The sequence below is a fragment of the Ambystoma mexicanum genome, chromosome 3q (genome assembly GCF_040938575.1).
Source record: "Ambystoma mexicanum isolate Mex_15411 chromosome 3q, UKY_AmexF1_1, whole genome shotgun sequence".
Taxonomy (NCBI): domain Eukaryota; kingdom Metazoa; phylum Chordata; class Amphibia; order Caudata; family Ambystomatidae; genus Ambystoma; species Ambystoma mexicanum.
Genome location: NC_090926.1, coordinates 1,088,166,401 through 1,088,191,153, shown reverse-complemented (window position 1 = coordinate 1,088,191,153; position 24,753 = coordinate 1,088,166,401). Strand labels below are relative to the sequence as shown.

The window sequence follows — 24,753 nt, the reverse complement described above, 5'->3', positions numbered from 1 at the left end:
TCAATCAGACACTCACCTTCTTCTTCCTGCTCCATCTCCGCCCCTTCTGTTCCAGGATCTTACACCATCTTTTCTCTCTACGTTCTCAACCGCCTTCTCTAGCAGCTTTATCCTTACTATCTCGTTTTACTCCTCCTTCTGTTCCTCTTCCAAACTTCTCTTCTCTTCATCTCTCCTCCAAATCTCTGCTCTCCTCCTTATACCATAACACCACCTCCTATGTGCCACCTCCTACTCACTCTCCTTCGCCTCGTTCTCCTCTAACGCCTGCTCACTGCTATGATTCACCCCCTTCTCGATCTATCTCCATCTGCTAACACCCACTTCCAGTGTAAGATGCTGCGGCTCTTTATACATCTGCAGGCCTGTAATTGCTGAACCAGAGTATGTCACTGTGCTGAGCATTGGGATTGGCTCTCACATTCCGACTTCTTCTTCTCAGCTTATTCCACTTGTGTATCACTATTGTACAGCAAACCACCGACAGACACCTCATGATGGCAATCTGCCATCTTGCTTGTCATACTTGCTTCAGGCTTGCCACAGGCTAACTCAGCAGCTTCCAATAATATCGGAGTGGCGGAGTGGCGGTGAGTGGCAGTCTTGCAGCTACCAGTGTTTTCTCCAGTTCTACTCTTGGGAGGTGTGTCTCCTGTTACACCCCTTTTCCTACAAGACCTCACTTACTCCGCGGAGCGGACGTGGAGTGGCGGTGAGTGGCAGTCTTGCAGCTACCAGTGTTTTCTCCAGTCTATTCTTGGGAGGTGTGTCTCCTGTTACACCTATTCCTACAAGACCTCACTTACTCCGCGGAGCGGACGCGGAGTGGCGGTGAGTGGCAGTCTTGCAGCTACCAGTGTTTTCTCCAGTTCTACTCTTGGGAGGTGTGTCTCCTGTTACACCTATTCCTACAAGACCTCACTTACTCCGTGGAGCGGACGCGGAGTGGCGGTGAGTGGCAGTCTTGCAGCTACCAGTGTTTTCTCCAGTTCTACTCTTGGGAGGTGTGTCTCCTGTTACACCTATTCCTACAAGACCTCACTTACTCCGCGGAGCGGACGCGGAGTGGCGGTTAGTGGCAGTCTTGCAGTCATGCCAGGCAAGACGGGCCTGGCCTCCCCCTCACCCCCAAAGACACAGCGGTTGGATTTAGAAGACTTTACAGGCCGCTCCCTAAGAAGCAAAGTTAAGTCATTAACTAAAACCACAACTATATTACTTACACAACCCCTCATTAGTTCCCCCTCGACTTTTATTGAAACAACAGATGATCGAGACATCTTCACAAACCCAGGTTTCAACATTCTAACAAATATGGCAAAAGGAAACTGTGCTGCTAATGTTCAAGTTCCTTTCCAAAAAAACATTGGGAAAAACTCTGGCGTCTCCAACAACAAACACTCATCATCTAACGGCGAAGCTGTCTTACCCGAGGAGGGGGTCGCGGTCCCGGGCGTGGACGGCGTTGGTTCTCCCCCGACCTCTGCGTTGGCGCCGGCCGCTGGCGGCCTGCAGGCCGGGTTGGCACTCTCGGGGGCTCTGCTCCGCCCCGGGGGGGATTTGGCGGCGTCCGCTTCGGCGTCCTCTTCGGCGGTGCCGAGCGACATCCCCCCGGGGGGCGCGTGGGCGGTTGCGGCTGTGTTCAGAGCTCCCGGGGGTGCTGCAGGGGCTGGGCGGTCCGATCGTCGCCGCCGCTGCAGCCGCGGCTCCGTGGTCTCCCGAAGGGGAGGTGGCGTTGAGCGGGCAGGCATCGTGGGGCCCGACGGGGATCGAGGCAGGCACGGCGGAGTCGGGGGAGGACGCCATGGAAGGCGCCCCCCCCCGTTTCCCTGCTGATGGAAGGAGAGGTGCCGACGTCCGGTGCCTCTGGGAGACGGTGCCCAGTGGCAACAGAGCAGGAGTGCTCGAGTGGATTGGGAGCTGTGCGTGGCACATTGACTTTGGAAAAAGAAAGGGAAATTATTGTAGCGCCACCTATGGCTGGTTTTACGGCTTCAGCAACCATACATAGGGAAAACCTTACTAATCCATCAGCAAAAAAGTCAAATCAAGAAAAAAACGTGACGGCTCCAACAAGTTCAACTTTGTCTCAAGAAACTAAGCTAACATCGCCAGAGCCTAACATTAAAATAAAAAAAAGAGATCACAGACTCGCGATGACTTTACCAAGAAAAACTCAGCCTTAGAATCGCTGAACAAACAAGCGAAAACCACAAGATTGGTTAAATCTCTACCCAAACAAACTCATTTTACCAAAGTGCCCTGTGTGGGCCCCAAAGGAACGAGAAAGGGCGATAAAAAACCACAACGCCCTTTGAAACTATTATCAGATTTTTTCAATAAGCACTCTAAAGCCATCCAAGAGAAATGTAAATAGCTGACAGATGCAGAAATCCTTGAGGCAGCTGATGCAATTACACCACCTAGCAAATACCGTAGGTTGTTACAAGCTAAACGAAGATCTTCTCTTCCTCAAACAAAAGAAGATACCAGGCCAGCTCCGGATATTGATCGGACAAAATGGCACTTCTCAGGCCAAGTGACTTCAAAAATACCGCAAATTACGCAGGAAGAGCCGGGGACTTCGCAGGCTCGAAACCTTACATCAGCTTCGCAAAGTATTATTCCTGCGAAACCTTCAACTTCAGTCTCTATTTCGTGCCCACAACAAACTTCTATTATTAGCGACCAAGGAGCGCTGAATCGAACTCAGACTTTTATTCGAGAGCAAGTTGAAGCAGAGAGCTCTGTACCTCTCCCAATTATCTCGACTCCACCAAAGCAAATCGGCCCTGCTGCAACTGGTTCTATTCAACACTTGGCACAAGATCTGTCACCGAACAATGAACCAACACATCGACCAAGTGACAGTACCAACTGCAAAGGCCAGGTACTGACGACTTCACTACAGGCACCAAGTGAGCCTTTTAGACCTACTCCACAAATTCGGGTTAAAGATGGTGGAAGTCAACATTCTGTCAAATCTAAAAATAAACTACAGTTTGAGAAAACTTTAGATTCTTTTTACTCAAACTTAGATAACTACAATAATCAAAGAAGACACTCTTCAGACTATCCCCCAGAAGACTATCAAACGTCACTACACCAATCACACGACCATCATCTCCTGTGATAGTCAAATCAGTTACTCATCGTGATACTCTTTTGACTGACCCACAACCAAAAAAGCTCGATACTTGTACTTTGATGTCAGCACTATCGATAGCCCTCAACCCATTCATTAAACTGTTGTAACAATAGGGGACACACTGAAAGATCATACAGCGATTCAAACGTCAATGCTGAATAAAATAACTTTTCTGGAGGGTTACATTATGGCACTAGAAACAAAGACTTCTGCGTCTAAGAATAAACCGAGCCAAGAACTGACCATGGCGCCATCTCAAAAATTGGTTTCATCTACGTGCCTTATTCCTCAGGTCAGTACACAAATAAACTCAGAAAGCATTCAAACCTCTTCATTTATTGACTTAACTGTTCCACCAACTCTTTCGATAGAAAAAACCAAGTTGCCCAAAGGAGTGAAAAAAGCTAACTTTTATCAACAAGGATCAGTATCAATAGCATCATTAGCTCACCAACCAGATCCAACAAGTTCAAAAGCTATAGCTGCTCAAAAGGGCCTTATTACCCCATCAAAAATGAAGGGCAAAGTAAAGGAAACCTGGGGGGTAAACAGAGCTAAAAGTGAAACACCGAACGATTCTCCTAGAGGAATAGAAGCATTTCTAAATAACGAGGATATGATGAACATTACTCAACACATTACAGATCAATCAACTATTTCGAACCAAGATTTGGAAGAAAAACCTGATTCTTCTACAACTTCTGTACTTCCGCAAGGGAACTCTAATAAAGAAACAAAGACTAGAGAATCCCCATTCCTTACTCTAGAAGAACGAAGATCGCGATTGATTACGACCAATCACAACTCTAAAGATTCTTTACTTGGAGAGTCCTCGGTAGTTCTCAAAACTAATCATCCAAAACAAGAGATTGAAACACGTGAAAATTTTTCTCGTCGACAGCTAGCAAGACGGTCTCACAGAACGTATAGTAATCCTCAAACTCCGTGGCCAAAAGTCCAGCAAAAGAAATTTCCAACGAGAGCTCCCACCAAGGAAGCCCAGCGAATGACTTACAAATCGAAAACCATAAAACACCACACAAAACCTTTAATACGATGGATATTGAAATTAGAACAGATCCCTGGGAACTATGATGAAGTAACACTAAACAGAAGAGCAGTTATGGACTTATTCAGTTACATTCCGAAATTACGGTCAGTGAAGTCAGCTGACCTCCAGATTTTGATCCGAGTAATCAGGGCTCTAGGGCGATCTCACATCTATATATAGCGTCACACGCAACTAAAAAAGCCCTGGAATCTGCCCTTGAGGAACTCTTAATAATGGGCTACGACCTCACTGAATCTTCGAGAGAAATTAAAACTCGCAACTATCGAGAAAATAAAGATTCCCAGGCATCTATAAAAGTAACTGAATACTCTCACTCTTCACGTCAAAAACGTCGTTCATCATCAAAAAAAACGATCAACGCCACTGTTTTGGACCAAAAGTCAAACCAGACGAAACAGTCAATAAATCAAAAACCAAGGGGTCTGTCAAAGGTCTTGAAAATCTAAGCCCATTACCCAGAGAGCTGTCTGGTAGATTGATGCTCCCAAAAGAAGGCCAAAAACTTCAAAGGACAGTCCAGAACGAGTCCTATCCTGTGGCTGCAAATCCATCTTCAAGCTCGTCCTTGCATTCTCTTTGTTCATGGTTGCCAAAAGCCTTAAAGTTAAACCAACAAAAATAGCCATCCGAGAACACGATTAACAGCAACGCACTAGACTGCCTAAACTCAAATGCCCAAGACCAAATAAAAATGTGTTCATGGAACACACGAGGTTTCCTTCATCTAACATCAGGACCTTCAAATTTAACAAATTATGACATCGTCTGTTTGCAGGAGACATGGCTTCTCCATCCTCCAGTACTTGATGGCTATGAAACCCACACAGTGTTGGCCAAGAAAGGTTCTTTAGGCCGCCCAACGGCAGGTCTCTTGATTGCGATCCGTAGCGGACGAGGCCTTGTAAACTCGCAAAAGCTAAAAGAAAATCATTTTATGCTGATGGTAAAGTTAAATTGGGTCACTAAAAAAAGAGGATTGACTAAAACCTTGACGAAGATACTCATAATTGTGACCATCTATTGGAACCCAGCCACTATTGAAAGTACGAAATTCATCAACACAATAGAACAAGAGTTGGACTGGGCGCAAGTCACACACAAACCTGACCACATAATTCTATGTGGTGACCTTAACATCAACTGCCAACCCTCGACGAACTCAAAGGGATTTAGATCGAAAAAACTAGCAGCTGATCAGAGGCCAACAAAATGGCAAAATTTAATGAATTCTAGATCTTTTGACAACTTGGATCTAGTCCTTCCTGATCCAAATAGACTTCCAACCTGGGAAAGAGCGAATTCAATCTCCACAATTGACTATATTTTCGTATCACGTTCTCCACTACTTTACATCAACTCCTTTAAAGTGATCAAAACAAGGGAAAGTGACCATAATCTTCTTGAAACTACTTGGTCTACAAATTCACCGTTAATCACACCATGATTCCAGATATAGAAGTCTCTACGCAAGGAACAAGACTTAGAATAACGGAAAAGGCTATAACTACTATAACAGCACAATATAAAGACCATAGTAATCAACCTCCCAGGATAGATGTGGACTACTTACCATTATTGACCACCTTTAGAGTCCCACAAAAAAAAGAAGACATCAACATCAGATCAAAAACATACCTACGATAAAGTAGTTACGGAAAAAAAAGAGAGAACTGAGGAGAATAAAAAGACAAGCAAGGAAATTCGATCCCCCAGCGTCATTCGAGATCATCAAAGTGGCCGTTAAAAACTATAAATCTTGGCTAAAAGGTTACCGTCATAAGCTGTACCACCAAGACGCGGAAAACATTCTCAAGGCCATCACTGGAAACCATGCCAGAGATTTTTGGACCCTGCTCCATTCAACTGCGCCAGGTGTTCGGCCTGGGAAGCCCATTTTCGAACCCTCTTTAAGAGCTTAACAACCAAACCTCCCTTGATGGAAACCAACGACGCCCCTTGGATCAGTTTGGACAACATTGAGGACATTATAGCCTTAATCAAAAAGTTAAAACCGTCACGTGCGCCTGGGCCCGATGGCATTACGAATCTCGACTTGAAATCTCATCCGGAGACCTGGGCTCCTTTCTTGAGTCAAATATTTAAACGTTGTTCAGCCACAAAATCCATCCCGCCTTCATGGACATGTGCAAACGTGGTCCCTATCTATAAAAAAGGTTAGATCCAGTTAATTATCGCCCTATTGCCCTCCTTGATCCAATAGGCAAGATGTTTGGGTCTTTGCTTCTAAAACACTTTATAACTTGGGCCAATGATTCCCCGTGTCAAGACAAGTTACAAACTGGCTTTAAAAAGAATTTGGAGACAAATGCTAATATTTTTATATTGAGCGCCCTTAAAAGTAAAATCTTGGAGGGTCGTCCACGCCTATATATCACCTTTGTTGATCTCACACAGGCATTTGATAAGGTAGTTCGTGAAAGACTGTGGAGAAAACTTGCCTTATGGAGATGTCCATTAGACGTACTCAACCCAATTAAAGCTCTTTATTCAAACACTTCCATGAGGGTCCGCCTCAACCAGCAAGGCACATTAACAGAAGCAATAACAACGGACAGGGGTGTTAAAGAATCTGAAACAGCGTTTCAAGCTTTTCCCCCTAAACTTGGAGGAGAACAAATCAGCCGCTTACTTTACGCCGATGACCTAATCCTGCTGGATAACACCCCTATAGGTCTTCAACGTAAACTTACAAATCTCCAACACTACATGATGATAAACAATTTGGAAATTAACGAATCTAAAACAAAAGTGATGATAATAGAGAAATTTCCTAAAAAGAAATCCACACTGCCTTTGAAACTAGGCACAACTATCATTGAGAAAGTCACAAGTTTCAAATACTTGGGAGTTACTCTAGATAGCTCGCACAGAGAAAAAGCAATGCAAGAGTCCTTATGTGCCAAAACTATTAAACTAGCCACACAAGGAAAAGCAATTGACATTAAATATGGCAGATTCTCAATTAGACCTGTAAGAGATTTCTACAAAAGGAAAGTCATTCCATCTTTGATATACGACGCTGAAGCAATGCCGAACCTTCCACTTGATCTTTGGCCAAAACTAGAAGCAAATTTCTGGCGACCAATCTTGGGCCTCCCGAAAACAACTCTGATAACATTAATCAGACGCGAACTAACTCTCTCTTCGTTAAAATCAATTGTGGACTGCAATAGTGTCATGCTTTACCGGAAATGCATAGAGAAAGATACTCCATATGCCTACCATCTGATAAGTGAAGAAATCCGGCTGGGTAGTTGTCATATGCTCACTCGATGGGAAACTAAAGTTTTGAACATCTTGGACTCAGTCCTGGACTCACGAGGATAATGATGGCCCCTGCTTGACAGGTTCCTGAACAAAAAAAAATTGCTATGAGTCTCAGTCCAAGGGACCCTATGGAACCCCATTCTCTCTGCTCCCAATATGGGTCCCGCTACACCACTCTCAAGATCCATGTTTCTAACAATGTTGCTGTCGGATGACCTCTTGGACAACGTTTCTCATGTTGATTTGTGTCCTGCAGCTTTCAGTATTTGCAGGTGAGTGGAGGTACATCTTTTCTGTTGTCCTCCCACACCAAAGACCATGATTATACCAGCATTAATACAGATATGCTTGTTCGTCAGCCTTGAGCAAAAGGCCATTTGTATAGATGTCAGGGATCTCAGTTGGGGGTAGCCAGGGGGTGCACCTGCAACCCCTGAGGTCTCCCTTGCTACCCATGTGGTCTACCTTGCTACCCCTCCAAATGGAAGCTCCTGGGCTGTAGCCAGACCCATGTGGCTTGTTGTTTCTGGAGCAGCTGGCTTTCTTGTTCAGGCCTCACAGGTCCCACAAGTCTAACACTTAGAGCAGTGACCCTAAATAAGAAAGAATAGGAATAACAAATAATGTGTCTTTCTGTAATTCTATACAATATTTGCTAGACTCATCAAAGGTTTATTTCAGGCACACTTCAGAGGGTGAGTCACTGATTTAGTCTGTTCTTAAACACTTCAAATTAACAATGCATACAAAAACTTTGAAAAAACATTTAGAGTATAATAAGCATCCATTTCGCACTATGTATTTTGCTTTTCGCAAGTAGCAGTTATAGGATGTTTTTTTCTGCCGTTGTCTCTGTTACGATCACCACAAGACATTCCATCTCGGTGTCCTCAGTCACTTGACAAAAAACACGTAGATATAAATATCATTTAAATTGTTCAAACTGGAAGATGATCTTTGGGCTGATTAAAACACATGGCACAAGAAAGTGTTGGCACTTGTATCACACATTCCTCACAGACCAATCACCTAAGGAGATTTGTTGTATATCAGAGGTGACTTGGGGTTCTCATATCAAGCAAATGTATTGGGCTGGTAACCTCGACAAGCCTAAGCACACCACGACGGTGTTTCCTCCTACCCAGGAGGGTCTGGCATTTGACCTAGATGACATCCTGAGAATTATAAGTAAGTTAAACGTGTCCTGCAAATGTTGTCTTTAAACAGAAACCCTCTTACTGGGAATGGCTTTTACCTATCTTATTTTCTTGTATTGTTAGGTGTGGTGAGGTACCCAGTAGTTGGCAGAGTTCTATTCTTATTCCCGCCCACAAAAGGGGCTGGAGCACAGAACCAAACAACTTCCGGCTGTTGGCAATGCTCGGATCCAGTAGCAAGATATTCTTCTCCCTCCTTTCCTGCCATCCAAATAGGTGGGCTGAATCGAGCAATCTAATTGAACCGCAACAAATGGGGTGCACGAAAGGGTGCAGTATTATACACAGTCTATGGGCTTTACAATTACTTATTGCTGATACTCTACAATATGTTTTGTTGATTTCTCTGCGGCATATGACTGTGGGTTGCGCCAGAGGCGTTGAGATAAATTGGAACGGTGGGGAATCCATCCCTTACTACTTAATTTCTTAAAACAGCTTTACACTAACACATCCATTACCATCAGGCTATCAGAAAATGGCCCAACTTTTAATTATTTTACCACCAACACGGCTTAAAGCAGAGGTCCATGCGGGTCCCCCTTTTGTACAACCTGTATGTCGCTGACATGGATGAATCGTGAAGGTGCCCTTACGCCGATCACACTGTGCTGATTGATCAAACACTGCTTGGCTTACAGCGTAGATGGATGCCCTTTATCACAAGGCAGCCACTGACAGGTTAAAAATAAATCAGAAAAAAACATGATCCAGATGATTGGTACGAGAAAACAACTTTTCTTGGTTGATGGGCAGGGAAAAACTTGAAATTGTCCTTTTTAAAGGAAGTCTTGCCTCCTAAAACTATTATCAAAGTGGCAGGTGATCAAAAACTTCAGGCTTAGAAAAGGTGGCTGTTCTCTAGATGGTCTCTTAGAGGTGTATAAAAAGCGTGTTGTCCCAGGGATTATGTACGACTTCGAGGCGCACCCAGAACAACATATAAAATGGCTCGGAAATGTTGAAGGGAAATTGCTGTGATCCCTTTTGGGATTACCTAGAGCAGTGCCAGTGGAGGCACTACGATTGGAGCTAGAGCTCCCATTTTTTTATCCATTTTGGAAAATAGCAAGTTGTACATTTCTCACAAAAATTGTCTGGACTGCAGAAAAGCAACACTCACTACTGGCACTTTTCGCTGAGCATAATCGACTCAATGCCATAAATTCGTCCCTTGAATAACTTAAAGATCCATTTAGCAGCCATAGGATTAAAGTTTTCGACAGCGGTAGAAGCCCATTATTACCACTCTAAATTAAACTGTAAAACATTTGGATTGGGACCGTTCGCAGTCAGTGGAGAGTTTGGGCCTCATTACGAGTCTGCTGCTAAAACGCTGGTAATACATTTGGACCAGTACTACCGTTTACGGCAAGGCGATCGCTGGAAATACCTGCGCATTACAAGTCCACAGACGTGTGCACACACCCCTTCCGTAAACGGTATTTCCGGCATCACGGTATTACCGACATCCACAGCAATCTGCCGGTACTACCAGCAAATATGTGCTAGCAACACCGATACCAGCACTCAAACTGCAGGAATTACTTGTGCTGGAGTTACCAACGGTGGAATTATCAGCGCCGGAAATAGGGTCAGGACGCAACGGGAAGCTCGCCAGCAGCCATCTTATAAAACACAATCTACTCTCAATCTCCCATTTTCTGTTCCCGTTCCGTGTGAGAGAAGGTACCAAACATGAGGCTGGAGAAGACCGGCAGTGTCCCTGATGTCTGCATCAGGAAACCCACGTTCTCTGAAGCAGAACTCGCATCATTGGTGGACATAGTTGTCCAACAGGCCAATGAGTTGTTTGGGGCTGTACACTGCAAAACCAGCCAACAGCGGAAGACCGCCATATGGTGGGAGGTTGCGGACAGCCGTGGGGACTGACCCCCGCACAATCAGGGACAGCCACAAGCGCTGGAATGACCTGCCTCTGATGGTGTGTAAAATCATCACCACCCACAGGAGGAAATCCTCAGCAACATGAGGAGGGACGTTGTCACCCCTCACCCTCATACCCTGGGAGCAAAGAGCAGCTCAATCCTGCACTTGGAGGGAAACAAGGGTGTTGGGACGGCAGAGGCAGGAGCCGGGTCCCAAGATGATGGTGGTAAGTACAAAAATCCCCATGTAAATGCTGTTCCTGCATCCAAATACATGCATCCCCAGGCAGAGAGTCCAACATCTGTCAGACACAGCAAATGGCCTGATCTAAGAGACATGCAAGGGGATGCAGGTAGAAGTAGTCATGAACAAGCACTGTTGCCAATATGTGAAGTCTGCCAAGGGAGGACAGGTCATGAATTGTAGGCCCACAGCACACAACAACAAGCCACCTTGGCAGACCAACATGCAATGTGTACTCCCACCACCGACATGTAGATGCACACTTCGGAACCAACAGACCAGAGAAGCCTCATGACAAGAGCAGTACACACACAATCTGGCATGAATATAATGCAAGTCCGCAGTCATAACACCCAGAATACTAAAAGCATGCTCATCTCTTCCCATCGTGAACTCAGTCCTCCCACAGTGATGCCCCAGTGACTCCCCAGGACCGTCATCAGGCCGAGCAGCTGCAGGCGGACCTGCAAAGGCAAGCATGCCACGCAGCAGGGCAGTGCAACTGCCATTTCGCAGCCCCCATCAGCTCCACCACCAGCACCATCCCTCTAGCACATCCCTCTCTGTGTTGCACCCCATGCAACTTGTCCCCATTCCCCCGACCTAGCGCATCCCTTCTCTGCCCTGCTCCTAGGCAACCTAGTCCCTCTTCCCTCCTCTCCTTCCTCTTCAGACTCCCTTGAGCCGCAACCAGTGTATTGTTCCCTGTTTGTGTCTCTGCATTCCACGCTCGTTCATACTGTGAGCATTTTATTGTCATGCCACTTCATCGCTTGCATTTTCCTCTTACTTCCTGGTCTCCTTGATTACCAGTGTTTGCGTATTTTGTTTGTAGTGTTACCATTGTATCGTTTACGTGCTGCATCTTGATTGCCAGTGTATGCATATTTTGTTTGTAGTGTTACCATTGTATCCTTTCGTCTTCCCCTCTAGGTTCCCTAGGACTACCAGCTGTATATTCTGTTTTGTACCATATTTCTCACGCCCTTGAAGTGCCTTTGTAGTGTACATTTGGTGCTTGCACTGTTTTTCTCCACTCAGGCTAGGGCACTGCAAGGTTCCAGTGTTCTTGTTCTGTGGTGTACTTATTGTTGCCCCCTCTATTGTGTGTGACCCCCCGTGTGCCTCCCTCCTGTTTGCCCTTAGTGTGTGACCCCTCCCACTCTTGCTCGGGATGCCCCCTTCTCCCCTTACTCTCTGCCCGCACCATCTATGGTGCACTCAGTCTCCCCTATCGTCTTTAACTGCCATTTTATCGACTATCCTATCCCTCTCACTAAGTCTGGTAGAAAGAAGCTCAAAAGGGACATCCTGGTTTCCAACCCAGGCCTCCCTATCGCTGATACAAACACCAATCGCTTCCTCACAACATCCTCTTTTTCGTTCCCTCTTCAGGCCAATGGACTCCACATATGGTCTCGGTTCTCTCTCCTTTTTCCTCCTCTCCATTAATGGTGGCACCCAGTGGGAGGCCCTGCTGGTCTCCTTCCACTTCTCAAAGACCATCATTAATGTCTACTTAAATGGCACTGTCTTGACCCAGGGCCCTCAGGCCAATCTCCTCCTTTTCGATAGATGCTTCCTGCGTCTTATCAACTTCCTTCCTTCACCTGCTACTCCTACCTACCCCTCTTTGGCTCCTCTGCCGCCTCCTTCCTCTGCCACCCTCTGCTTCTTCTTTGGCCGCTATGCTGCCTCCTGCCTCTGCCACCTCTCCGGCACCCTCTTCTTCCTCACTGCCATCTCCTCCTTCCTCCTCTGCCCATTCCTGGGCCCCTCTAACACTTCTGCAGGGCGTATCTCATGCCTGTACCCCTCCACGGAAGTCTTGCAAAGGTGTCAATCAGCTCCACATCGCTACTCTTAACTGTCGCTCTGCTGTCAAAGACTCCTCAGACATCTGCCGTCTCCTCGAAGAGCATGATTTGGATGTACTCAGTCTCACCGGAACTTGGTTCACGGCCAGCTCTGTCACGAGTTTTGACACTCAACTCCGTGTTGGCTACAAGATCCTCTCCAAACCCAGAACCAATCATCCCGGAGGGGGAGTAGACCCGATCTTCCAAGAGTGGATCCCTGCTTCTGTCATTCCTATGCAGGCCTACTCCTCCTTTGAATGCATGGTCTGCAGGCTGTCTATCTCTCCTGGCATCTCTCTCACTGTGTCCTCCATCTACAGGCCACCTACCCAGGCCGCCCTCCTCCTCTCCGAGTGGCCTGACCTCTCCTCCTCCCTCTTTACCTCTACCTCTCAACTTCTCCTCTTCGGAGACCTCAACATCCACTTGGATGCTTCTAGCCCCTGCTCTGAGCTCTTTCGCAAACTCTGCGACTCTCTCTCTCTCTCACTATTCTTCCCTCTGGCCCGACTCATTCTGCAGAGCACACTGTGGATGTTCTGATCTCGTCAGACCTTCCCCTCTCAAAACCTCTCACCACTCCTCTCTCTTGGACTAACCACTGTCTTCTCTCCTCTCACCACTCGCTCTCTGCCCCTCAGGCTAAGCTGAAACCAGCACTTCCACCCACATACTTGGTCATCTGGCCCATGAAGCGTCTGTCAGTGGAGGCTTTTGTCGCTACTTTCTCTCCTCCTCCTACACCTTTGGCTGACTCATACTATGACACAGTCCTCTCCAACCTTCATCTCTCAATCTCTAACACTCTGGATGTCCTTGCCCTGTCATGTGGATCCATTTGAAGCCCGCACCCAAGTGCAACTATTGGTACGATTCCAACCTCGTCACCATTAAGCGCAAGTGTAGGGTAGCTGAGAGGAAGTGGAGGGCATCAGGCTCATCCTCTGACAAACTGGCCTGCCACCTGCTCCAAAGGCAATACAGACTCTCTGTCCATCCTAAGAAGAGAGTATACATCCAAGCCTGCGTTTGGTGGCCTCTAACAACTCGGCTGAACTTTTCAAAATCTGCAAGGAGCTTGCTAATCCTGCTGCTGTCACCACCTCATGTTCTCTCCCAGGCCCTTAGTACAGCTCTGGCATCTCATTTCACCACAAAAAGTCAAGACATCCTTTCCACTCTCTCCTCTTCCTCTACCTCCTCTCCCTCTCCCTCTACCATTCCAGGACCCTCTCCGGCCAAATCTCCTCTTCCTTTCTTCTCCTTTTCCCTGGTCACTACTGATGAGGTTTCTAGACAAGTCTGATCTATGAAAGTCTTGTCAAAGCAAGTGCTCCCCTGCACCTCCAGAAACATCAAGGACGACATTGACACCCTTTCTCCAGCCTTGGCCGATTTCTGCAATCAGTCTTTCGCCACTGGAACCTTGCCCTCCCCCTTAACCATTCCCTTGTGCACCCCCTCTTTAAGAATCCCTGTGCCGATCCTTCCTCTCTGGAAAACTACACCCGATCTCCATCACTCCTTTCCTGGGCAAACTCCTGGAAAAGCTGGCCATCTCCCAGCTTAATCTACATACTGAAACTGTTAGTTGTCTACTTGACCACCAGTCTGGCTTCAGAGCAGTCAGAAGCACAGAAACTGCTCTTCTGAACACCCGTCAAGACGTGCTCTCTAATCTAGACTCTAACCTTCTTTCTGTCCTAATTCTCCTTGAGCTATCCTCTGCTTTCAACACGGTCAACCATGCCATCCTGCTCAATTGTCTCTGTGACAACCTGGGCATCTCTGGTCAGGCCCTAGCCTGGTTGACCTCCTTTTTCTCAGATCAACCCCTCTTTCTAAATCTGCCTTCCTCTACTCTTCGCCCTTTACAACTGATCTAGAACAGGACTGCAAGACTTGTCCTTGGCCTCAAGCCCAGGGATCTTATCTCTTCAGCCCTGAAATCTCTCTACTGGCTCCCTGTGGCTGCAAGGATCGCGTTCAAGACCCTATGCATCATCCACAAGGCTTTCTGGGGCCAGGGACCACATTACATCCAACTTTCTCTTCCTAAGTATCTTCCTTCTCGAGCCCTCCGCTCATCCACCTCCAACTCTCTGAGGGTCAGATGCTTTTCCGGGCAGAGAGTCAGTGGTAGATCTGTGTCCTTGGCTGGGGCCTCCCTCTGGAACAGCCTCCCTGCCTCTCTCAAACTTGAACAGGACCACCTAAGGTTCAGGAAGCAACTCAAGATCATCCTTTTCACTTCTGCTTTCCCTATCCCTCTCCCTTGCTGATGTCCCTGTCTGCTGCGCATTCTGGTTACCTGGCAACCCACTGAACCTATGGAATTAGGCTCCTGCCCGACCAGTTGCACTTGCACTGCCTCTGCGCCTCCCAACCACATAGAGACTGTATTTGCAACCCTCCAGTCCCCTGGCTATCTGCACTTACGAGCCACCTCCCTGGCAGCACTTATGAATTCCGTTGCACTCTCCCCTCATTCTCCCCCATGGCAACCACCACATCACACCTGTGCCCTCCACACCACCATGGGCGCAGCAGGCACCACGCCATCATGGTGGGGCTGCCACTGAGGAGGAGGATGACGATGACACTGCATACCCCTCAGCTTGCTACATCACCCCATAGCCCCCCAACATTACCACTGCCCAGCCTCTATAGCATAGATGCACGCCTGCATGCAATAGAGGCCCAGAAGGGAGAACTCACTGCTATAGTACAGGAACAGCTACAGGAGATGAGACTCATGAGGGAGTGTATGCAGGCCTCCAGCTGCAGGAGTGCCAATTACCGAGGCAGTTCAATCACCCACCTCCTCTCCCTTGCACAAAGAGTGAGGGAGGGGAACAAAATCACCTCCTCTGCGGTAGAGGTCATGAAACATGCCGTCCAACTCTGCCTGGACAATATGTAGGCCAAGGGGTCAGACCTACCCACACCCGTGACCACCACTGAGGGCTCCCAGCAAGATAGCCCAAGGCGCAAGTCACAGAGACAACGTCCCACACAGGAGTCTTCCAAGAACCCCCTGGCTAAAATGTCCTGCAAGTGACAATTTCACTGACTGGGTCCTCCACTCAGAGTTTTTGGAGAGCAGGGTTTTTAGGGAGGAGGGTGTCTGGGGGGTGGGTGTAAGGGAGTAAGGGGGTGTTTGGGGACAGGAGTTGCAGTGTATGGTTGTATTTATGTTTTTCTAAAATACATTCTTTTCACGTGAAGCAATAACAGGACACTCCATTGTTTCAAACACGTGTTTACTGTGATTGTGCATAATATACAGTAAGGTTCAAGGGAAGTGCTGAGTGGATGGAGGCACTCAGAAAATGTTCTCAATGAGTTTTGCCGGTTCATGCGTCCATCCCTGGCCTCAATGCGCCCAGTGCGTGGGTGCACGTGACCGACTGGCACAGCATCATCATCCTTTGGGGGAGGAATGTCCAGATCTGGGGTTAGGGGTATGTTGCGCATGATTCAGATATTGTGCAACATTGCACATGCTAATATAATCTGTCTTACCTTCTCTGGCCGGTACATGAGCGCACCCCCAGACCTGTGCAGGCACCTGAAACACGCCTTCAGTGGACCAATGGTCAGCTCAATCCCCACCCTGGTCATCACATGGGCCCATTTGTACGCCACTTCCTGCAGCATCTGGGGACTCCTCAGAGGGGTCATCAGCCATGGAAGCAGTGGGTATTCAGTGTCACCTACAAGGTGGAGAGACACAGGTGTGACTACTGTAGATTGGTAACGGCATCGCCCATGATGGTGGCATTGCAGTGGTCCCCTTTCACAATGTGCTACACTGTTTCACATTCCATTCCTTGCATGAATATTGTACTGCTCAGGGTGTTGTCCAGAGTGACATGATAAAACTATGGGCCATCACTCACATTGTTCTAGGTATCTTACTCACGGGGTGGCATGCCAGGAGGTGGAGGGATGTCTGGGCCTGTGAATTGCTCCCATGTATGTACCTGATGAGAGACTGGTTTGCAATTGCCGGTGTTCAGTTGGTCATGATGGTGTGTTTCATTTCTGGTGTACCGAGTGCATGCCGGGTCTGATGGCATGGTGGTGTCCCTCAGTAATTGTTTGGCCTTGTGTCATTCCATGTATGGGTTAGTCATTGGGTGTCTCATCTCACGGCCACACCATGTGCAGCATTGTACTTTGTGGGCCCAGCACCTATTCTTAGCCTGACCCTCATAGCTTGCACCTAGTGTTTGTGCCTGGGCTGCCAGTTCCGGTTATGTGTATGTCATTGGATAGGTGCATCACTAGAGTGGGCTGTTTCCTGTGTGGGTACCTCTGCCTTGGTTTTGGTTTTGCCACATGTCCTCTTCATGCCTGCCCCTGCTCCTGGAGTTTCCCCAGGACATGCATTTGGTAACCCTAGGTGGCCATGTCTGATAATCCACTACCATTGCATTTGGGGCAGTTAGCGGGGTGTTGAATCCTGGTACCTGTAGTGAATTGTGTGTGGACGTCCTGTTGGTGTTGCAGTGGCCTGCTCAGTGACTGCCTCATCTCAAGTCAAGTGCTATCCCTGTGTGTTGTGGCCTGGCAATTTAGGGTTGTGCTAGTGGGCCCTGCATGTGCAGGGCGCATTACGGGCATGTATTTGTTACATTGTTATATACCCCACCCCCATTGCTCACTCAAGCTGCAAGGTAGATGGGATTATGCATGTACTCATCCAACATCCAGGTCCTTTATTGTCTGTGATGCGCCATTGTATACCAGCAGGCTGCTGCTCCGCAGGATCATAGCGTTGTGGGTTGATCCTGGGGACCAGGCTCAGATGTGCGTCAGTGATGGTCAGGTCGGCGCCACAGGTCACCTGGAATGGAACTGCTTCCGGTTCCTGTAGACCTCCTCTGAGGCAATACAATGCTGGGCCTGCCCTCAATGGCATAGAACTGGGCCTTGGTGGTGTTGAGCTGTGTCAGGGTTGTGAGGAGGGCAATGTGTTGGCCCAATTCGCACAGGAGGGCCTCCAACACCAGCACTCTGGAGTATGCAGGCTGTGATATGCCATGCAGCTACCTCACAGAATGCTGGAAGATCCCAGAGGCCAGGAAGTGCAGGACCAACACTAGCTTTACCAGCAGTGGTATGGCTGTCTTGATGTTGATCATGCTCCCTATGTCCTCATGGATGGGGTTGAAGAGTTTGATGATGGTCTGCCTGACAAGGTGGTACAGGGTGAGGATTTCTGTGCCCGTGAAGGTCCATCGTGTGACCCTTGTGCGAGGGATCACTGCACGCCTCCTCCTCCTCCTCACCTGCACACCCATCTGCATCCTCCTTCCCTCCCTGGCCTCCTGTCACCACTGCTGGTACTCCAACCCACGTGGTGCAAGGGCAGGTCTTGGCTGCTGCAGGCTGCTGATGATCCTGACGCTGGGGTCTGTTAGGGAGAATTCTCTGTTAAAGCTAATTTCCCAAACCTAGTGAGTCCCCCAGCAGTTTTGCTGGATTTTTGGGGTTTATTTTTTTCTCCTGCTAAGAGTGAGACTCTTTTTCTCCCACTCTTAGGCATGATTTGAGAATGTCCTTTGACTTTGTAATGTGTTTTATGGGCTATGGGGTCTTTTACTCCATAGGGCTTCATGTGTTTTTGGTATGTGTGTTACACAGCACCGTCAGTGCAGTAACACAGGGGTGTCATAGTGACCCCCAAACATAGACTCCATACCCTGGGACAGACTACTGTCTCCCAGGGCATGTAAAGTCACCATTGGCTTTATTAGTCCACATTTGTGGAAGTACTGGAAGGTGTTAATTAGATTACCCCTGGGTCTGTTTTCAAGGGGGCACTGTCCAGTCCCCCCTTGTCGAGTTTCTGGCTGGTGGCAGTGGTTACCACGTGAAATATTCCTTAAGAATATTTCCTATGGGATTTTCCCATTCATTTTAAAAGCACCACTTTTTTGGTGCAATGTTAAAGATACCGCTGGGTTATTTATTTAATATTTATTCCCCGGTTGGGTCTTTTTGCCAGGACTCGGTTTTAAAATGGCGTTTGTGTTCGCCTCTGTAACTCCAACCCAAGTCGAGCCCTTTGTTCCACTTTTGGCTGGCTTCTGCACAGAAGCCTCCAAAAGTGGTGCCACTCTGTCTGGGTCTACAGGATGTGTGGGAGGGGGGTTTAGGCACCCTGGACTGAGATGCCTCGGCAACTCAAGTCGCACTCTTGTGTGAATGGCCCAGTAGTGAGCCGCCCGGCTCACCACTTAGCATGTTTGATTGACAGCTAGGACTGGTGAATGGGGGTTTTCTGCATAAAAGCAGGGCTTTGGGGACTGGAACTTCAGAAGTCGCCACAGGACCTAAAGAATCCGAAGAGAGAGAAGCTGAGCCGACCTGCAAAGACGACACCACCGGTGGAGCCCTGCTGAACCGTCTCACCACTTCCTAACGACAGAGAAGATCTTCATCCAGGAGTCTTCTTCCTCTGAGCTGGTGGGGTTAACCAGTTTGCCCTCTTTTTTCGCCTCCTAGATCGTCCCGTGGTCGAATCGCCCGTGCCCATCACCCCGGCGGCCGATAGCCACGCTTCACCACTACCGCGAATAAAAGGATCTTACCTTTTAATCGGGAAACTCTGCGACTGGTTTCTTCCCTGGCAGTGCAACGACCTCCAGCTTTCCTCCACGTCAAGATCTTCTGTTCCCCTGGACGAAGCACCGACTTGCACCTGCTGCCAGGAGCAACTGCCCCCGCTGGAGCTTCCTCACCATTTCAGGTACTGTGTCCCGCCTGGTCTCCCTTGCAACAGACTGTTCAAGGTGTCCCGTAAATCCTTGACTCTCTATCCAGGGGTGACCTGGGACCTGCTAACTACTTTTTCTGAACTGATTCAACTCTTTTCGAACTATCTGCAAAGACTTTTAAAGTACAATTCATCCTGTGTGATCTTGGACACATTCTTGCTCTACAGTAGACTCTGCCTTTCTTGCCTTGCTGGTGTTCCTTTTAAAAGTGTTGGAATTTGTGTGCTTTCTAATTCTGCCTTTTCCCTCCCTTTTTAACTAACTTATTGGAGTGCCATCTTAGGTTAAGCGCTCACCTCTGTCTGTAAATAAGTGGTGTTTTAACTAAGACTTGTTCAATAAGTAATCAGGGATGTATATATATTGATAGTGACTGTGTTTTGAACTTGCTTGCCATATTAGTGTGAGTGTATTTTACAAGTGTGTTTTTAAATAAATAATTATATACTTTTATACCAAAGCTCTGGTCAGTGTTTGCTTGTGCTACTGTATTTCTGTACCTAATGTGTATACTCTATATTCTGTCTAACTCTTCTTGAGAGAAGTCTGACTGCTCAGCCACAGCTACCAGGTAAATCTGGGTGGTACAGACTGCTACCAATTGGGTTTACTGCAAACACCTGTACTCCTAAGCCTTTAGCAGTGGTCCCTAAGGGAACTGCACAGGTTTCTGCCTAACAGGGTCTTAATTATTCTTATGACACTGAAGCTGTCAGGACATTGTTGATAATGGATCAAATGGATTAAATGGAAAAGTGCAGCGGAGGTCAGGGAAGAGTAGAGCTAGTCCAGTGGAGGATGATGTAGATCCGGTCCCAATAATCAGTGTTGCGCACAGTATTTTGTGAATTCCACTTTGTATGCCCTGTGGGGGAGAAATGAGGCCCATTGACTGCCAGGACCTTGAGCCCTTGAATGGTGGTTTAATGCCAAGGAGCATGGCAACAAAAAGTGCATTTCAGGCCCTCTAAGAACTCCCTTGTGATAATTGGTGTTCAACCCTGAGGAAGGCTGGGTCACTGTGCATTACTTTCCACGATTCCGAAACTCGAGTAGGCTACAAAGTAAAAGTGTTGCCACATTTCATCACAAATTGGACACTGTTAACTTTTTGCCCAAGCGATTAGCTGCTGTTCACCTATTGAAATAACGGCACATGGTGGAGGATTTAGGTCGCCGTACTTTATTTAGTAATGGTCCAGAAACGTTTATTCTTGTCTTTATTGTACAAAATTGTTATGTGTTGCATATGACATGTAGTGTAAGAATGGTATATATGTTGTCCATATTGTCTTTCATGGTATGTTTATCATGAGTGAGGATGCATGCATGTGGTGTGAGATTTTATCTGTTTTACATTTAAATGAATTTTTCCAAAATATATGTTGGCAAGGTTAAAAACCTTTCACTGAATACATGTTATGTTGATGCTATTTTTATAAGAATAAATATAATATTTTTGCAAAAAAATACTTTAAAAATTGATTGAAAATGCAATAAGCCAATGAAAGACCTTTTGAATGGGCACAGGGTCAATTGTTTGGGCTGATACTCCAGCCCCAGCTGCTGTAAATCTGCATGTTAGCAGCAACGAGTGGCAGCATGGTTGTGTTGGTAAGTGTTTTGGGGAAGGTGTGGCCCTTTAGTACTTTCTGTGTGTATTGGGTACACCTCGGTGGATTGGGTGCACTTGTGGCCTGTTTGACATCACCTGTGTCCATTTACTGGCTGCTCTGAGGTGTTGATATCTTCACCTGAGATTTGCCGGTAATACTGGATGATTATTGCCGGCATTACTGACAATTCTGTGTTTATAAGTTGTCAGTATTACCGTTGTGCTGATAATACTGGCGCCGGGGTCTTGGAATCCGGTGTTCTGTTGCTGATATTACCAGCGACATAATTCCGGAAGTCTGGTGTCCAGCCCCGGTATTACCGACAACAGTATTTCCACATGCTTGTAATTTACCAGAACGTTAAACGTGCCTGTAAACATTACCTGCACTTTTAACGGCACAAAAGGCTTGACATCTTTGCTATTTGCACTACAATAAATAAAAAACGAATGTCTTCATATGTAAGACACTTACTTTTACAATATTGCCCTACATGCATGTACATGTTTCTGGTCAAACCACTGTGGGGCTAATTTTCGAGTTCCAGCCTTATTCGGCGATGTAAACCTGTATTCTTGCACTTTGGTGCGCACCGGTCCCCCTTGCCGAATTTGGTTATTGACACGGCAGAGTGCAAAAGTGTAGGGCAAAAGACAGTGTAAAAGCATGTACATGGAGAGGAAGGGAGCAGCGGACAAACACAAGTTGTGTTCTACGCCTCATCCGTGCCATACGAATTGACAAAAATTGGCCATAACGGGAAATCCAATGCATAAAAGCCTTACACATGGCTTTCAGGTATTTCATGTCTGGCACACATAACAGAAAATGAGCCCCATTGTCTCTTCAGTAAACTACAATTGAATACTAAACAACAAGAGGATACTCTTGATATTGCTGAGGTTTCGTTTAATTACATCACATCACAATCAAATCAGAATAAAAAGGTAAAACAATGGGAAAAAATACTTAGTAGAGAGAGAGGCACCAACCCTTATAAAAACCGTGTGTAGGGGACCATTGATTTCCAGGCGAGATCGAATCAGGAATCTTATAGAGCAACTTGGTGTTGATATTAGCACAAATCTGAGAACATGTTATTTGGTCGTGATCATCATCAGTAGAGGGGCTCCAGAATGTTGGCAAGAGCAAAATATTGTTATCCACGAGAAATGTGCTAATAATGATACCAGATTACCATAGATGGGCCTCCTATGCTTTTCTGATGTATGTATTTGCATTCATCTGTGTATACTAATAAAATATTAGAAATCTCTGTTGCGTCTTCTTCAAGTGCTTACACATTTATTTCTTTTCCCCACAGAAAATGGGGGTCTTTGTCTGTCCATTGGCTTTTGACATGGACCTCAATTTGAATCCCTTTTCCCAAGATGTTATGGCTCTTACTGGACAAACTATCAATTGTCGCCAGAACTGCCTGCCATCAAAGGAGGTCTTAGCCTTTTCTCACAGTGACCTGCACGATGTAACCATCTATTTTGTGAATTTTCTGCAGTATAACGACTTACTGGGACAAGCAAGAGAGGTAACACGTTATTTGCATGTGCTCCATGATGTTGATGGTGGTTTTGTTTCGGAGATTTGTCTTGAAAGCATCAAATTGACGGATGTTGCAGAATGCTGGTTACACCTTCCTCAGTTTCAAAGAAAACACCATTGTATTTGTTACAACATTTAAAAGATAGAAAAATTGTGACCTTAGACAAGGAGACTACATTGAAAACATTATCTACAGACCCTCAAAAGCTGCAAACTTACAAATGGCTCCATCCACAACGATCAGAAGCTAAATCTTCAAAATACTCCTTGGAATGAAAATTACATTACGGGTATGACAAAAAATCTATCAGTAATATTTGTATTCGGATTCTCCAAAATTAAGCATATAAACTATAGAGTACAATTGATCAAAAAAAGAATAGTATAAAACATGAACAGATAAAGCTCACTGTAAAACATGAAAGTAGGACCCAGTTGACTTGAAAGTGCAGGTTTTATTAATTCATGCATATAACAAATAAAGCCATTACATTTTAGCAGCAAAACATAGAATTAGCAAAACTTTTTAATAAAATAACACTGAAATAACACAAAAGCTAAACACTAACACATTCTCTTGTCTAAAACACACACACAAAAAAGCATGCAAACAATCTTTCAGATATAATTTCTAGAAAATTCCAAACTCTGCAAGAATACAGGGAGTCAAATGTACAGTTCCCCAACTTCCAGCTGGCACTCCTGATATACCTTGACATGGGAATTCTGCCCTAATCTAACCCAATATGTTAAGGGTTTTAATCTGTTTGTCTCCTTAGTAGAGAGGGTGCAAAGTTCTAATCTGAGGGGAGCCGTTGGTATGCCCACACCTTGACGAAAGAGAAATCTTAAATAATTGTTTTCTGCCCTGACCAACTTAATGCAAGGAACGATTATCCACAGCCCCATCCACTACAATGCCGTAGGTATGGCCTTTGGAAAATATGCCTCCAGAACCTTTCTACTGATCCTGTGCATTGTGAGGGAGGTTTTCTGCAGTCGCTCATCCGTTCAGCCTGAGGCTGTGAACTTAAAAAGGAAAGGACCAGCCACATGTTCAAATTGACCAATCACAATGACATCCGCCTCGCACCACATATCAATGTAGAAAACCTTTATTTTCTCCAAACCTTACATTTCAAATGATAAATATCCATGAACTGCACCTGTTCCCATCTGACATCTTGTGACAGCGTAATCTTCAACGTGATCAAGCTAAGGTCATAGTATACTCCCCTGCTTGTGACATTAGCTGCCTCAGCTGTTAAGTCATTCCCCTGGGGTCATGATGTGAGTGAACAACGCAGCTAAGTGTAGTGTCTATCTAGAGGTTGTTTAATGCATTTAGGGTGTGGCCATAGAAATACACAAGAAGCTTTGACATTCAATAAATATCAAAAAAGCCTTTCTTCAAAACCAGTATTATTGTAGTGTGGCACTCAGTGGTAGTTGTATTTATTTCTGACCTACCAGAATAGTAATTACTGGTGAACTCCTGTCAGTCTAGAAATCTAATTCGAGACCGCAAATGTATTTTGGTGGCCATGGGCCAACCGTCTCATGCACGATACGATAGAATATAGGTTTTCGAGTGTTCCAATGAACAGCCATTTTGATGTAACAAAAATCGCCATTTTGTTTTCTAACCATTGCTCATTGCTTTCTGTGCCTATTGCTTTGCAGTATATTTTCCGCTTACACTGCTCGACTGTGAAACATTGCTGTCTCTATATGAAAAGGACGAGGCCACAGGGCCGAGAGGATAACAAGAGTTTCGCTGAAACACAAACATAGACAGCGCCAGGAAGAATGCCCGGCTCCCTCCTTAATGTAGCCTTGAAGCAGAACCGCAGGGCATTTAATCATTTTACAACTGCCAGCCAGTCTCGTTATATGGTAGAATATGTTAGAATAATACCGCTAAAGGCTTGAATTATGCTTTTCTAACGGCCCCCCTTTGCTGAGCCCGCTAAGAGCATGTCGGCTCCCAGGACACGAATAGCACCTGATAGATAGCAAGGTCCGGAATGCAACCCCCTCTGCATGTAGCTCGCTTCTAAGAACAGAAGCGC

The 24,753-nt window shown here is 46.3% G+C and overlaps 1 protein-coding gene across 1 annotated transcript in view; it reads left to right on the top strand.

The window, feature by feature from the left end:
- Window positions 1-24,753, top strand: part of LOC138447628 (uncharacterized) — a 1,020,308-nt gene that overhangs the window by 468,723 nt on the left and 526,832 nt on the right. The window contains exon 10 of the mRNA XM_069603826.1: window positions 22,446-22,667. Coding sequence (XP_069459927.1) covers window positions 22,446-22,667 — 222 coding nt within the window. The remainder of the gene's footprint in view (window positions 1-22,445; window positions 22,668-24,753) is intronic.